At 38.7% G+C, this 14,084-nt stretch overlaps 1 protein-coding gene and 1 pseudogene across 1 annotated transcript in view; one reads left to right on the plus strand and one right to left on the minus strand.

Annotated features, from left to right (window-relative positions):
* Positions 1 to 14,084, minus strand: part of DSG2 (desmoglein 2) — a 47,545-nt gene that overhangs the window by 26,654 nt on the left and 6,807 nt on the right. The window contains exon 2 of the mRNA XM_073898368.1: positions 1,105 to 1,140. Within this exon, the coding sequence (XP_073754469.1) occupies positions 1,105 to 1,140 (36 nt within the window). The remainder of the gene's footprint in view (positions 1 to 1,104; positions 1,141 to 14,084) is intronic.
* On the plus strand, positions 6,990 to 7,463 carry LOC112835146 (ATP synthase F(0) complex subunit g, mitochondrial pseudogene; annotated as a pseudogene).

Raw genomic sequence — 14,084 nt, forward strand, 5'->3', positions numbered from 1 at the left:
TTGCTGGCTTTGGTCTATAAAACCCTCTTACTTTGTATAACTCTTTTCTAGACTGGATGCTTCCCTATTCATGATCACTGAATAAAGCCAACCAGATCTTTTCAAAATTTATGATCACTGGATTGTTCTTTTAACAGCCTAGAGTAATTGAGTGACCATAAAAATTGGCAAATTAAAAAATAATATAGTGTGTCAAAAATTCTTTCCTTATCGAAAACGAAGTTTCATTTTTCTGTGGTGGCTTATAGTTTAAAAATGAATTATTAAATGTTTTAAAACTAAATCTTAGTAACTAACCTGTGGCATCAATTTAACTGAAATCTAGTGAAACTTTCAGTTAATGAATTTATTATTTAAAGGATGAGGTAAAGGATTAAACTGTCCATCTTTTGTTTTCAGAACCTTAAGTAGAAAAGATTTATTCTATCTATTTGCAGTTGGGCTTTAATAGACAAACATTTTATGCAAGGAAAATTTCAATACAACTGACCTAGATTATTAAGATCAGAAATGATTATTATACTAGGTTTATCATCTTATTGTGTTGCTCTATATAACATATATTTTTCTCAGAATATACTGGTTATCACTAGGTCATTAATTTTTTAAATTTTTAGTTGAAAAAATTTTTCTAGAACTTAAAAAATTAAATTATGTAACAAAAGAGCAAAATAACATTATAGTTCATAATGTAAAATACAAAACTTTATTCTACTTTTTCTCTTACACTTCAGAGTATTCACCGTTAACTGCTTGATGATCTTGTCTTATGACCTTACAGTTGCACATGTATAAAGCTCTTTGTCCTATAAAAATAGAATTACATCATACATCTTATTCTGCCCCTTGATTTTTCATTCAGTACCTCATCATGGACATTCTTCATGTACCATAAGTTGTTTTACCATCTATCAGTGAACATTTAGATTGTCACAAAATGCTGCACTGAACATCCCTGGATATATGTTCCGTGCACTTGACTGAGTGGGATTGGCTAGGTCTAAGGGACTGTGCATTTTTATTCTGGTAAGGCATAGCCAAATTGCCTTCCATGAATTAAACCTCTGAGTCCAAAACACAGAAATGATCCCCTTGGTTCCGTACCTCTAAATGGAGTCCATTTCCAAAGTTAAAGCAGATCTGGAAAATAAAATTATTTATTTGTTGTTTAATATAATTTATCACTCAGTTCAGTTTAAATACTTGTTGATAACTTACCACGTAAAATAGTATAGATATTTAAAAAAGGTTTAACCACCACCATTACTATCCTTCTTTGTAAAAAAATACTTAATTTTCCCCTTTGTCCACCCTGCCCCCCGCCCCATGACGAGGGCCAGAGACAGGAATCTACATTCTTCTTGATCCACACTGCCTCCTCCAGGAAACTCAGAACACAACTAATACCTGAAAAACAAAAACAAGAACCCTCCATCTCATGTTCTCAGGGACCCACATAACTTTCCTCAAGGCCTTTAGTGTGAAATACACCGTCCACTCCTGGCTCGCCTAACTCCCATCATTTCCAGGGTCACCTGCATGACCGCCCATATTCAGACTTCATACTGAAATCCCACCAACTCTTTTCTTTGGTTCTTATCAAAAGCTGTCACATTTTGGGCTTCTTCATCACACAGAACTACATTACAGTTATGCTTACTCTAAAATCTGCACAATAGGGGAGCGCCTGGATGGCTCAGTTGGTTAAGTGGCTGACCCTTGATTTTGGCTCAGGCCATGACCTCAGGGTCGTGAAATCCAGCCCCACCTCGGGCTCCATGCTCTGTGTGGAGCCTGCTTAAGATTCTCTCTCCCTCTGCCCCTTCCCCCATGCCCTCTTTCTAAAAAAATAAATTTAAAAAAATCTGCACAATAAAATCCTATCCTACCCTCTTTTGCTTCCCTTTTTTTAAAAAAAATTTTTTTAAATTCAATTAGCCAACATATAAGACATCATTAGTTTCAGATGTAGATTTCAGTAATTCATCAGTTGCATATAACACTGAGCGCTCATCACATCATGTGCCCTCATTTTTGCCTGTTACCCAGTTACCCCATTCCCCCATGTACCTCCCCTTTAGCAACCCTCAGTTTGTTTCCTAGAGTTAAGAGTCTCTCACGGGTTGGGGCGCCTGGGTGCCTCAGTCGTTAGGCGTCTGCCTTCGGCTCAGGTCATGATTCCAGGGTCCTGGGATGGAGCCCCGCATCAGGCTCCCTGCTCCGCGGGAAGCCTGCTTCTCCCTCTGCTCCTCCCCCTGCTTGTGTTCCCTCTCTCGCTGTGTCTCTCTCTGTCAAATAAATAAATAAAACCTTCAAAATAAATAAAGACACTCCATTCCTAGCTATTTATGCTGATTACCAAACCTTTCATCTTAATCACTTAAAACAGCAAATATACTTTGTTCACATTATAATACTGTATTAACCAACTGGGATCATGACCTGAGCCAAAGGCAGACGCTTTTTTTTTTTTTTTAAGATTTATTTATTTAGTTTGAGAGACTGAGAATGAGAGAGAGAGAGAGCGTGCACATGAGAGGGGGGAGGGTCAGAGGGAGAAGCAGACTCCCCGCCAAGCAGGGAGCCCGATGCAGGACTCGATCTCGGGACTCCAGGATCATGACCTGAGCCGAAGGCAGTCGCTTAACCGACTGAGCCACCCAGGCGCCCCCCTCTTTTTTTTTTTTAGATTTTATTTATTTATTTGAGAGAGAGACAGAGCATGAGCAGGGGGAGGAGCAGAGGGAGAGAGAGAGAGAAGCAAACTCCCTGCTCAGTGGGGAACCCATCATGGAGCCTGATCCCAGGAGCTGGAGATCATGACTCCAGCAGAAGTCAGATGCTTAACTGACTGAGCTACCCAGATACCCCTAAGCCAGTTCTTTCTAACATGGTAGCTGGCTATTTACACTTAAATTATTTTATTTCATTTTATTTTTTAAAAAAATTTTTAAGGATTTTATTTATTCATTTGAGACACAGAGATACAGAGAGAAGAGAAGAGAAAGCATGAGCAGGGACAGAGGCAGAGGGAGAGGGAGAAGCAGGCTCCTTGCTGAGCCAGGAGCCCGATGTGGGGCTCGATCCCAGGACCCTGGGATCATGACCTGAGCCACCCAGGCGCCCCTACACTTAAATTATTTTAAATTAATAATTCATTTTGCTTACTGTTCACCAAACAAGTGGCTTGAAAACATTTCCAACGCTGTAGACAACTCTATCAGACAACGCTAGTAGATTATTGCCAGCCATTCCAAGGACGTTGTTGGTGACTCTGGGACCCCTCAGTCTCCTGACTTTCTAATATTCCTGCCTCGTTTTTTCCCCAACCCTGTGAACCTGTTACTCTCTTTGATTCTGGCACTGTACTGGCAACAATGCTAGACAGGGCCATAGAGGCTGAATAGACCCATCCCACCCACTCACTTTCTAACAGATGCTCCCTCCACAGAGGTGGTGACTCCTTTCTAGGGTGACCATGTGTTTACTTTTGCCCAGGAGAATCTCGATGACACCTGCTGTGCAGGCTTCCCATCTGTATAACCCATTCATTCTCAAAAATGTGCTCATTCAGACCATAAATTATATAGTTACCTTATCTTTGTATAGTAGCCCTATCATACCATTCCATACTTCATGAGGAGACAACCCCAATCACACGGATCACACCTCTGAACCCACTCACTCTTAGATGACCCCACTTTTTATCTGACTGAGATTGTATCTTCAATCCTCCTCTCCTTTCCTGCCTTCTCCAAGACAGAGGTGTCTTGATTCCCTTACAAAGTTAACCATCATCTGTATGCTTTATCTTCAACTTTCTACTTATTCCCCTACATTTACCTTCTCAAGAACCTTGTTCCTTCCACTAACTTTTTATCTTTACTCACCACTGGCTAATTAAACATGTTTATTTCCTTTCCACTGGCTAACCAAATATATTAGGATCTTCCCTACCTTAAAAACAAACAAACCTTCCCCCTGCTTCTGCGAACATTTAATCTGCACATATTCTTTTTTTTTTTTTTTAAAGATTTTATTTATTTGAGAGAGAGAATGAGAGGGAGAGAGAGAGCATGAGATGGGAGAGGGTCCAAGGGAGAAGCAGACACCCTGCTGAGCAGGGAGCCCGATGCGGGACTCGATCCCGGGACTCCAGGATCATGACCTGAGCCGAAGGCAGTCGCTTAACCAACTGAGCCACCCAGGTGCCCGCACATATTCTTTTTTTTACTATGATTCCAAACTGAAATTGTCTATATTTATTGCCTTCGCTTTCTCACTTTTTATTTGTGTATTAATTTATTATAATCTGCCTTAAATTTGGATTTTCTGTCTTGTTTGCCTTTTCTCACCGACATTCCAGGTTCTATGAAGCCCTCGCTGATAAATCATGGAAAATAAGGCTTTCTCTAAAATGTCTAAGTCTCTTTAACCTATCCACTTCTCTTTGAAGGTTTCTTGCTGGGTGTGTTCTACATGTGGATCCTTCCCCTTTCTCTTTCCTCTACCTCGTTCATATTCTTATCTCTACCCCTGCAAAGAGAAACTCAAGGATAGTGGATGTTCAGTCTCTAGTCTGAGCCTCTATGGGGCAGACAAATGACCATGGCTCATTTTCTATTGTATGGCCAGATACATTATTTCTTCTGCACCTCATCCTCTTTATTATTGGCTAAAAATGCCAGAGGTATCTCTAGCCAAAGTTGTGCTCCCCAAATTCATGTATTTTCAAAGATGGCATGGTATGAAAAACAAGAGAAAGCAATGATGAATAGATTACTTCTCCCTGCATGTCTCTCTGGTGGGAATTTTTGAAAGGAAAGAGTAGTGACTGGATCCAACATTCCTCACTGTTACATCATCAGGAAACACTCTTAAAATGTAATATATTTCTTGCCTACCCATTTCTTTAGTTTGTACTGGCCATATTGAGGAATTGGCTAGATCGAATATTTACCACTTTTATTCTTCCCTAAAATCTTACTTGGCCTAGGAAAAAAGGTATAATAATTACATGGTATTTTATTAAATGTTATCATCCTGACTAAATATCATGTTTCATTAGTACATAAATAAAAGGGGGCAGTTTATAGTTCCCTATTCAAATGCAAATTCTTTATCAGAGTATCTCCACTGATTTTTTTCCCCCTGGAATGTCCTTTTTTCTAGATGTTATTTGTTAAGAAACACAGACAATCATATGGTTACAAACAGTGCTTCCTAAACTTGAAATGTGCATTTTGCTCACTGGGGATCTTGTTTAAAAAATAAAGATTTCAATTCAGTAGGTATGCAGTTTAGCCTTCCACTCTGCTTTTCTAACCAGCTCTTAGGGGATGCTGACATTGCCAGTTCTTGAGTAGCAAGGTGTGATGGAATATCAGTTGTTCGCTTATGGTTAAAGACGATGAAGTTCACCTTATTCATTACAGTCTCAGTTCTTAACACAAGAAACTGTCATTCTTAATTACTAATATCTTGAATGCAGAGAACCTTATATTTCATGCATTTAACATTAAAAAATTTTAATTGCAAATGTATACAAAAGTAGAGTGAATGAACATCCACTAAACAACACCTAGTTTCAATCATCTAGCACCCACTTTCTTTAAAAATAGATTTTTTATTTTTTTAAAATCTGTTTATTTATTTGAGAGAAGGAGAGTGAAAGAGCATGAGAGGGGGAGGGTCAGAGGGAGAAGCAGGCTTCCCACCAAACTAGGTGTCTGATGCGGGACTCGATCCCAGGACTCCAGGATCATGACCTGAGCCGAAGGCAGTCGGTTAACCAACTGAGCCACCCAGGAGCCCCTCATCTTAAAATTTCTGAAATTTGAATTCATTAATGCCTTCAATTTCCTGAGCTCCTACAATATGCTACTAGAATGTTCTTATCCTCTTGGATTCTTACTTGATGGGGAGATAGACAAAAATGGGTTGGGATAGCTGTAAAGAAAACTAAAGCAGGGACAGGGTGGTGGAGAGTGATTGAGGACTGTGAGGAGGCTCTAAGAAGGGGTTTTATCTTCATCGAGACTGAACAGACTGGGGGAACAAGTCAGGCAAACTTTCCTGCAAAGGGAAGAGCCAGGCATGGGGTGGGGAATGGTACCGGTGATCAAGGCTGGTGTTGTAAGGGGGCGGGGGGAGTGATTCAGTGGAGATGATGTCAGGGCTTTTGGGGTGCTGGTAATCTTGTTTCTTGATCCGGTTGCTGGTCACACTATGTGTTCAGTTTGTGAAAATTCAGTAATACAGTAAGTACACTTGTGATATCTACACTTTTCCGTATGTTACACTAAAAAGTTACAGAAATTGATGTGCATCTTAAAGCCAAGCCCATGACAATTTTCTGTCACCAAGTTCCTGTGGAGGGCAGAGACGTTGTCAAACCAGGGTGAGCTGCTACTGGCATTTAGTGGGTAGACAGCAAAGATGTAGCTCAACATCCTATAATGCACAGGACAGTTCTTCCAACAAAGCATTGTCTGGCTCCAAATGACAAAGTGCTGAGGTTCAGAAACCCTGATTTCGAACTTGCATCTCTGATTGGAAGTTACCATAATAACTGGAGTCAAGAAAGTCATACAAATTTCAGAGGATCGTGGATTTATGTAAACTTCCAAATGGGTACCATATTACAGACAATGTAAGTGGAATAACTGACATTTTCTGACTTCTCCATCCCCACTCCTTCCCGTTTCCCTTTGAACATTCCCAGCTCTGTAAGTTTGAGTGATGGCCTGTAGGGATGTTGCAAAAGGGTTTCAAACATTGGAAGAATGTCTGGACACAATGACCATTATGGTTTCTCCCGAGTATGAAATCTGTAGCTTTTTTTCTCACAGGACTTGGCGACAGAAGTCATGTGCAACATGCCTTTAAGACTGAAGAGGAAAAATAAGCTTCTAGTCTCTCTAACCGAAGAAGTAATGTTTTTAGATGAAACAGACAAATCCTTCAATCCAATTTACTGAAGTTAAAAACAGTTTTTGTGATTCAGCGGCCGTCCGGGGCGACGGACCTTCCAGCTTAGAACTATGGCCCAGTTTGTCCGTAACCTCGTGGAGAAGGCCCCGGCGCTGGTGAACGCTGCTGTGACTTACTCAAAGCCTCGACTGGCCACATTTTGGCACTATGCCAAAGTTGAGCTGGTTCCTCCAACCCCTGCTGAGATCCCTACAGCTATTCAGAGCCTGAAAAAAATAGTCAAGAGTGCTCAAACTGGTAGCTTCAAACAGCTCACAGTTAAGGAAGCTCTGCTGAATGGTTTGGTGGCCACCGAGGTGTGGATGTGGTTTTATGTCGGCGAAATCATAGGCAAGCGTGGCCTCATTGGCTATAATGTTTGAAGACCAATCTTTAACATCTGTTTATATGTGGCTTATTATTTGAGTGTTCTTGGACCATGTGTGATCAGACTGGTATTTGAATAAAAGAAGATAATGTATCAAAATCAATGTTTTCTCTATCAGATGCTACATGGATCACAGTTTCTCTTGATAATAAGATGGGTTGTCTTCCTTTAATACATTAATAAAGCTCTAAGGGCATGTCTTTTGCTTAGCCTAAAAAAAAAAAAAAAAAAAAAAACCAGTTTTTGTTTTTACCATTGGATCCTATGCATCTTGTCAAAACTGGCCTTCCCAGTAACTGGCAAGAAAATAATTTTTCTTTTGGCAGAGGCATTAGGGAAAGTCATCATTGCAAAAATACTATCAATCAATGTACTGTTTGGTCTCAAGGATGGCACTTTTAGAAAAAAGACTTCCTGTTCTGAAGTCACCTTGATGATTTAATAAGCAGAATCCAGGAGGACTTATGAGTCATCCAAAGACAGCTTCTCCTGATTGATATGTTTTTGACTGGGAGTAGATGATCGTGAAGCTTTTTTCCATGTTTCTGAGTCCATGGTGAGATGACCCCTTAAACTTTAATAACTCAGACTAATAAATATCTTATTACAGATGAAATGTAGAGGGATACAAAGTAGTTTAAAAGCTGTTTCAACTCTGAGGCATTCTAATGGCTTATTATTTCCAATCAGTCAGAATTAACTTTATAAAAGTCAGTAGTGTGGTCAATAGACAATCTTCAGGACTCAAATAGAGAAGATCTAGCATGCACCTGCTGTTGTTCTTCAAACTCATGCCCACCCCTTGGATAATCACAGAAACACCTGTGTTATTTCCCTTTCTCACCCGCCCCTTCTGAAGAAGCAGAATGTTTTTAAAATTCTTTGTTTCTCCATTTTACTGTGTGGAAGGCAAAATCAAGAAACTGCCCTAAGAATCCTTGGTTTATCCCCAGTCCATTCCTAATGAGTTTGCAGCTTTGGCTAAAATAACCCAAAGGAAACAAAAATGAGATTAGGGCCACGAATATCACTTGTTTATTTCCACTGATGACATATCCTGGCTTTTCTGCTTGTACAGACTAAAGGTAGAGGTCTGGCTCATAGTAGCCTTTGTAGCCCCAAGAAGGTCGTGGCAGAAACTTACAGATTCAGAAGAGTTTAAGTGACGCAGTGCAGTAAGAGTGGACCAGTAATTTTGGTGAGCTTCCCTGATCAACCCGATGTACGTTAGATTTAGGTTAGAATTTCACCTACCACACTTTCTCTTAATCTTCTTTTTTCTAAATTTTTTTTTCTTGAGGGAGGGGAGGTAGTCTTTATAAAATTTCTTTTTTTATGGCTACACATTATAATTTATTTAGACAATCTCAACTAAAAATTTATATACTATGTATTGATTAATATTTTATTCAACTTATATATGACCCTACGTAAGTACAATTCCTAGTAATTTTACTCAAAAACTAATTTAAATGTACCATTGTATTTGTTTTCACAGTTGATACTTAAAAAAACCCTCAATAGCCAAGAAAAGCAGTATTCTGAACTTTTTCAATTCTGAATTTGAATTTTAGGTAGTTAAACTACATACTTTAATTCTGAATGCAATAAATTACATGATTTGTCATAATCATTTACCTGCTTTAACCAATGTTTGGGCTAACCTTAATGTAACAAATAGGATGCAGAGTAAGTCATATTGAAGCTAGTTTTAAAGAGGAAGATATTTTCCTTGGCAACATTTACTGCCTCAAAAAATTTTAAAATATGGATTTGGCAATGTTGTGCTACCCTTGAGTTCTTAGGTCACATGGTGAATTCTTATTTCAAGTTGAGTTTTGTGTAATCATAGACAGCTCCTATTTCTTCCTTGATATAGACAAAGAAACTGAAGGTCCAGGAAAGTCAGTTATTTTATTTAGTGTACATTTCTTTGGCCTTTAAAACATTTTTTTTTTTTTTTTAGATCAAGACCTGAGCTGAGATCAGAGTTGGATGCTTAACTGACTGAGTCACCCAGGCGCTTTAAAAAAATCAAGAGTTGCTAACAAGTGATTAAATGTAAGCTTTTAAAATATTTAATCCTTTCTCTTCCTGACTATTTTCTAATAGGGATGTTAGCAGTGCTTCTCAAGCTTGAGTGGCATCAGAATCACCTTGTTAAAACACGGACTGCTGAGCTCCACCAGTTTCCGATTATCGATTATCGGTCTGGGAGTCAGGGGGCGTAAGAATTTGTATTCTAACAAGTTTCCTGGTGATGCTGATGCTGCTGGTCTGGGATCACACTTGAAAACCACTGTATAAAAGCAGAGTAGCAAAGGAAAAGGAAGAAGAGAGCCTGGATAATTCATACACTGGATAATAAAGCCTCAACTACAAAGATGTGTGAAACAACAGATTCTAAATTAGGAGATTCAGTAACTGAGTGATTTCTATCCCAAGAAGATTTTTCACTTCAGAAGTAATAATATAATAGGATTATTTGAAATAGGGTTTTCCACCGCTTTAAACCTTTTCTAGTTTAAGTTTTACTGATCTTGAGCATTTATTATTTTTGAAATATTTTACCATTTTATTGGTATTTGTTTTCTGTAACTGCTATGAATGCTTTTGGAATCAGGCAAAGTATTAGTAAATATATATAATACATCTCACATTTTGATAGACAAAAATGATGGGTTGTTTCCACCTTTTTTCTGCAATACAATCCTGAAAATTACACTTAAAAAAAAAATAAAGAAAACCAGATTCCCACCCACCCTCCCCAGAAGTTTAAGAAAACCAAGAGCTTCAGATTGCCCTTTTTCACCATTTGATGGCACTGGTCTGTCAGTGGGGCAACACTGGACTCCAAGGTTCAAAGTAGAAAATAGGCATTTTCAATTGGCCTCAAGTAAATGGAGGCAAAATGTAAAAAAGTAAAAATCATGGGCTTTAGAAAGTTGTATGAAACTTTTTGGGGGGACTATTATCTGTGAAATTAGGCAAATCTTAATTTACATTTCCTCTCTCTTTTCTTTCCTTTTTTGAATAATTCTAACTTGTAATGAAACTAAACCAATGATCTAGAAGTTCAGGCCAGACTGATGACTGGGTAGTAAACATTTCTTTTAAACAAATGAAATCAGGTTATTCTTCCAGCTTTCCCAAACATAGGACGATACTTTGACTCTTGGGTTTTTAAAGAATACTTCTGTGTCCCAGACAGTTAGCTAGTACATAGACAAGTGACATGTAGATTCTGCTCTGAAGCTTACAGTTTAGTAGGAGAGATAAAAAGTATATAAATTACTATAACATAAGGTAGAAACACTTAATTGTGGGAATGACAGCTGCAAAAACAGCTCTGGGGAACTGGGGAGCTCAGAAAGGCAGAAATCCCTTTCTGCTAGGGAAATCAGGAGAGGTGTAGGGTAAGAAGTGGCACTGGGCTTGGCCTTGAGAGGGAGCAGAATCCATGTCTGTGCAGATTGGAGGTGGAAGGAAATGATCCATATCAAAGGCAGCATGTACCAGAACATGGAGATTGAGGGCAATGAACAAGAAGTTTGGCAGTTTGGCACCTGGACTATGTTACGGTGGTAAGTAGAAAAAACGGGACAAAAATTATGCTAAGATTCTTCACTGACAGCTTCTGATTAGGGATGCTCTAACACTATAGCTCCAGAAAGTTTTCTGGCAGTACTGTGTAAGATGAAAGGCAGGTGACGGTTTGAGCATAAGTAATAAGCCAGAGGAGATGGAACGAGGACCAGCATAGGATAATGGCATGAGGACGGATGGGTGAAGCTGAACCTTTCAGAGGACCCAACTAATCCTTGGCAATGTCCCGTGTGCGGAGGATCGGGGAAGGGGTCAGAGATACTGAAATTGTAAGTCTGAGTGGCTAGAAGGATGCAATTCTCAGAGCACAGCTTATGGACATGCTAGGCTTAGATCCTGGGGAAAGATATTAGACAATAAAGAGTACAGCACTGCAGTTCAAAGGGAGGCAGGGGTTACACTCACTGCCCTAAAGGCCGTACTCTCCCAGCCCCGGATGTCACCACGCACTCTGCACCTCCCCTGCCGCCCACTCATATCTGATATGTCTCCCGGTGGTGTGTGTACAGCACATTCTTCTACTGTGCTGGGTTGGAAAAGGAGGTGAGAACCACTGCAGCTTGCTAGAGGTGAAAGGACTCTCAGCAGAATATTATGGAAGCAAAGGAAGGAGATATTTGAAGAAGAGATGATTAATAGTATTAAAACATGATGATTGACCTAGGTGTCTTGCCCAGTTTCTCAGCTAGAACTTTTGGGGTCTAAGGAGATCTACTGATCTCTAAGATAAGAGGGTGGGTAAGGGCAATTTAATTTAATGTAATATTTTTATTTTTAAGTTTTTAACTATTTTTCACTGAAGAATAATGGATATATAATATTGTATTGGTTTCAGGTGTACAACATAGTGATTTGATATTTATATACATTATGAAATGATCATCACAAGTCTAGGCAGTTAGGAGCTCTCATCATACAAGTTGTTACAATATATTTGACTATATTCTCTATGTATGGCATAGAGAATATAGTCTTGTATATTTTGTAACTGGAAGATTATACCTCTTAATCCTCCCCTCATCTATTTCGTCTAACCTCCTAGCCCCCTCTGGCAACCATATCTAAGAGTGCTTCTGTTTTGTTTTTTAGATTCCACATATAAGTGAGACCGTATGGTATTTTGTCTTAACCTGTCTGACTTATTTCCATTAGCATAATATCCTCTAAGGTCCATCCATGTTGTTGCAGATGGCAGTATTTCATTCTTTTTTATGGCTGAGTAATATTTCATCACACACACAAACACAAACACACACACACACACACACACACACACACACACACCCCACATCCATTTATCGATGGACATTTAGGTTGCCTCCATTCTTGGCTTGCAGTGAACATAGTAGTGCATATGTTATTTCTGGATAAATAACTAGAAGAGGAATTGCTGGATCATATGGTATTTCTATTTTTAATATTTGAGGAACCTCCATACTGTTTTCCATAGTGGCTGTCCCAATTTACATCCTCAGTCTTGGAAGACTGTTTGTTTCTAGGAATTTATCCATTTCTTCTAGGTTGTCAATTTGTTGGCATATGAATTGTTCATAGTAGTCTCTTATGATCATTTGTATTTCTGTGGTATTGGTTTTAACTTCTCTTTCATTTCTGATTCTATTTGGGCCCTTTTACTTTTTCTCTTGATGAGTCTGGCTGAAAGTTTATCAATTTCGTTTATCTTTTCGAAGAACCAGCTCTTGGTTTCTTTTCTATTTTTTTTTTAATCTCTATTTTATTTGTTTCTGCTCTGATCCTTATTTCCTTCCTTCTACTAACTTTGGGCTCTTCTTTTTCAAGTTCCTTTTTTTTTTTTTAAAGATTTATTTATTTGAAGAGGGGGGCAGAGGGAGAGAGAAAATCTCAAGCTGACCCCATGCCCAGCTCAGAGCCTGATGTGGGGCCTGATCAGGACCTAAGATCATGACCTGAGCCGAAATCAAAAGTCAGACATTTAACTGACTGAGCCACCCAGGCGCCCCTCTTTTTCTAGTTCCTTTAGGTGTAAGGTTAAATTATCTATTTGAAATTTCTCTGGTTTGCTCAGGTGGGCCTCGATTGTTATAAAATTCCCTCTTAGAACTGCTTTTGCTGCATCCCATAGATTTTGGAACATTGTGTTTTCATTTTCATTTGTCTCAAGGTACTTTTTGATTTCCTCTTTGATTTCTCCATTGGCCCAATGGTTGTTGAGTAACATGTTTTAGTATCTATGTGTTTGTGTTTTTTCCAGTTTTCTTCTTATGGTTGATTTCTAGTTTCATACCACTGTGGTCAGAAAAACATGCTTGATAGGATTTCAACATTAAATTTATTGAGACTTGTTTTGTGGCGTAACATGTGATCCACCCTGGAAATGTACCATGTGCACTTGAGAAGAATGTGTATTCGGCTGTTTTTGGATGGAATGTTCTGTAATAATCTATTAAGTCCATCTGGTCTAATGTGTCGTTCAAAGTCAATGTTTCCTTATTAATTTTGGCTCTAGATGACCTATCCATTGATGTAAGTGGGGTGTTAAAGTCCCCTACTATTATTCTATTACCGTCAATTTCTCCCTCTGTGTCTGTTAATATTTGCTTTATATATGTAGGTGCTCCTGTGCTGAGTGCATAAATATTTACCAGTGATATATCTTCTTGTTGAACTGACCCCTTTATCATTATGTGATGCCCTTCTTTCTCTCGTTACACCTTTTGTTTTAAAGTCTATTTTGTCTGATATAAGCTACCTCAGCTTTCTTTCTGCTTCCATTTATAAGGAATATGTTTTTCTATCTCTTTACTTTCAGTCTGTGTGTGTCTTTAGATCTGAAATGAGTCTCTTGTAGGCAGCATACAGGCAGGTCTTGGTGTTTTTTATCCATTTAGCCACTCTGTGTCTTTGGATTGGAGTATTTAGTCCATTTACATTGAAGGTAATATTGATAGGTATGTATTTATTGCCATTTTGTTAATTGTTTTCTCATTGTTTTTGTAGTTCTTTGTTTCTTTCTTCTTGTTCTCTTCTCTTGTGATTTGTAACTTTCTTTAGTGTTGTTTGGAATCCTTTATTTTTTGTGTATCTATTATGGGTTTTGGTTTGTGGTTACTAGGAGGTTCATAAAGAACAACCTATA

This window comes from Callorhinus ursinus, unplaced genomic scaffold (genome assembly GCF_003265705.2).
Source record: "Callorhinus ursinus isolate GAN/ISIS: 27379988/994484 unplaced genomic scaffold, GSC_fseal_2.0 scaffold11, whole genome shotgun sequence".
Classification (NCBI taxonomy): domain Eukaryota; kingdom Metazoa; phylum Chordata; class Mammalia; order Carnivora; family Otariidae; genus Callorhinus; species Callorhinus ursinus.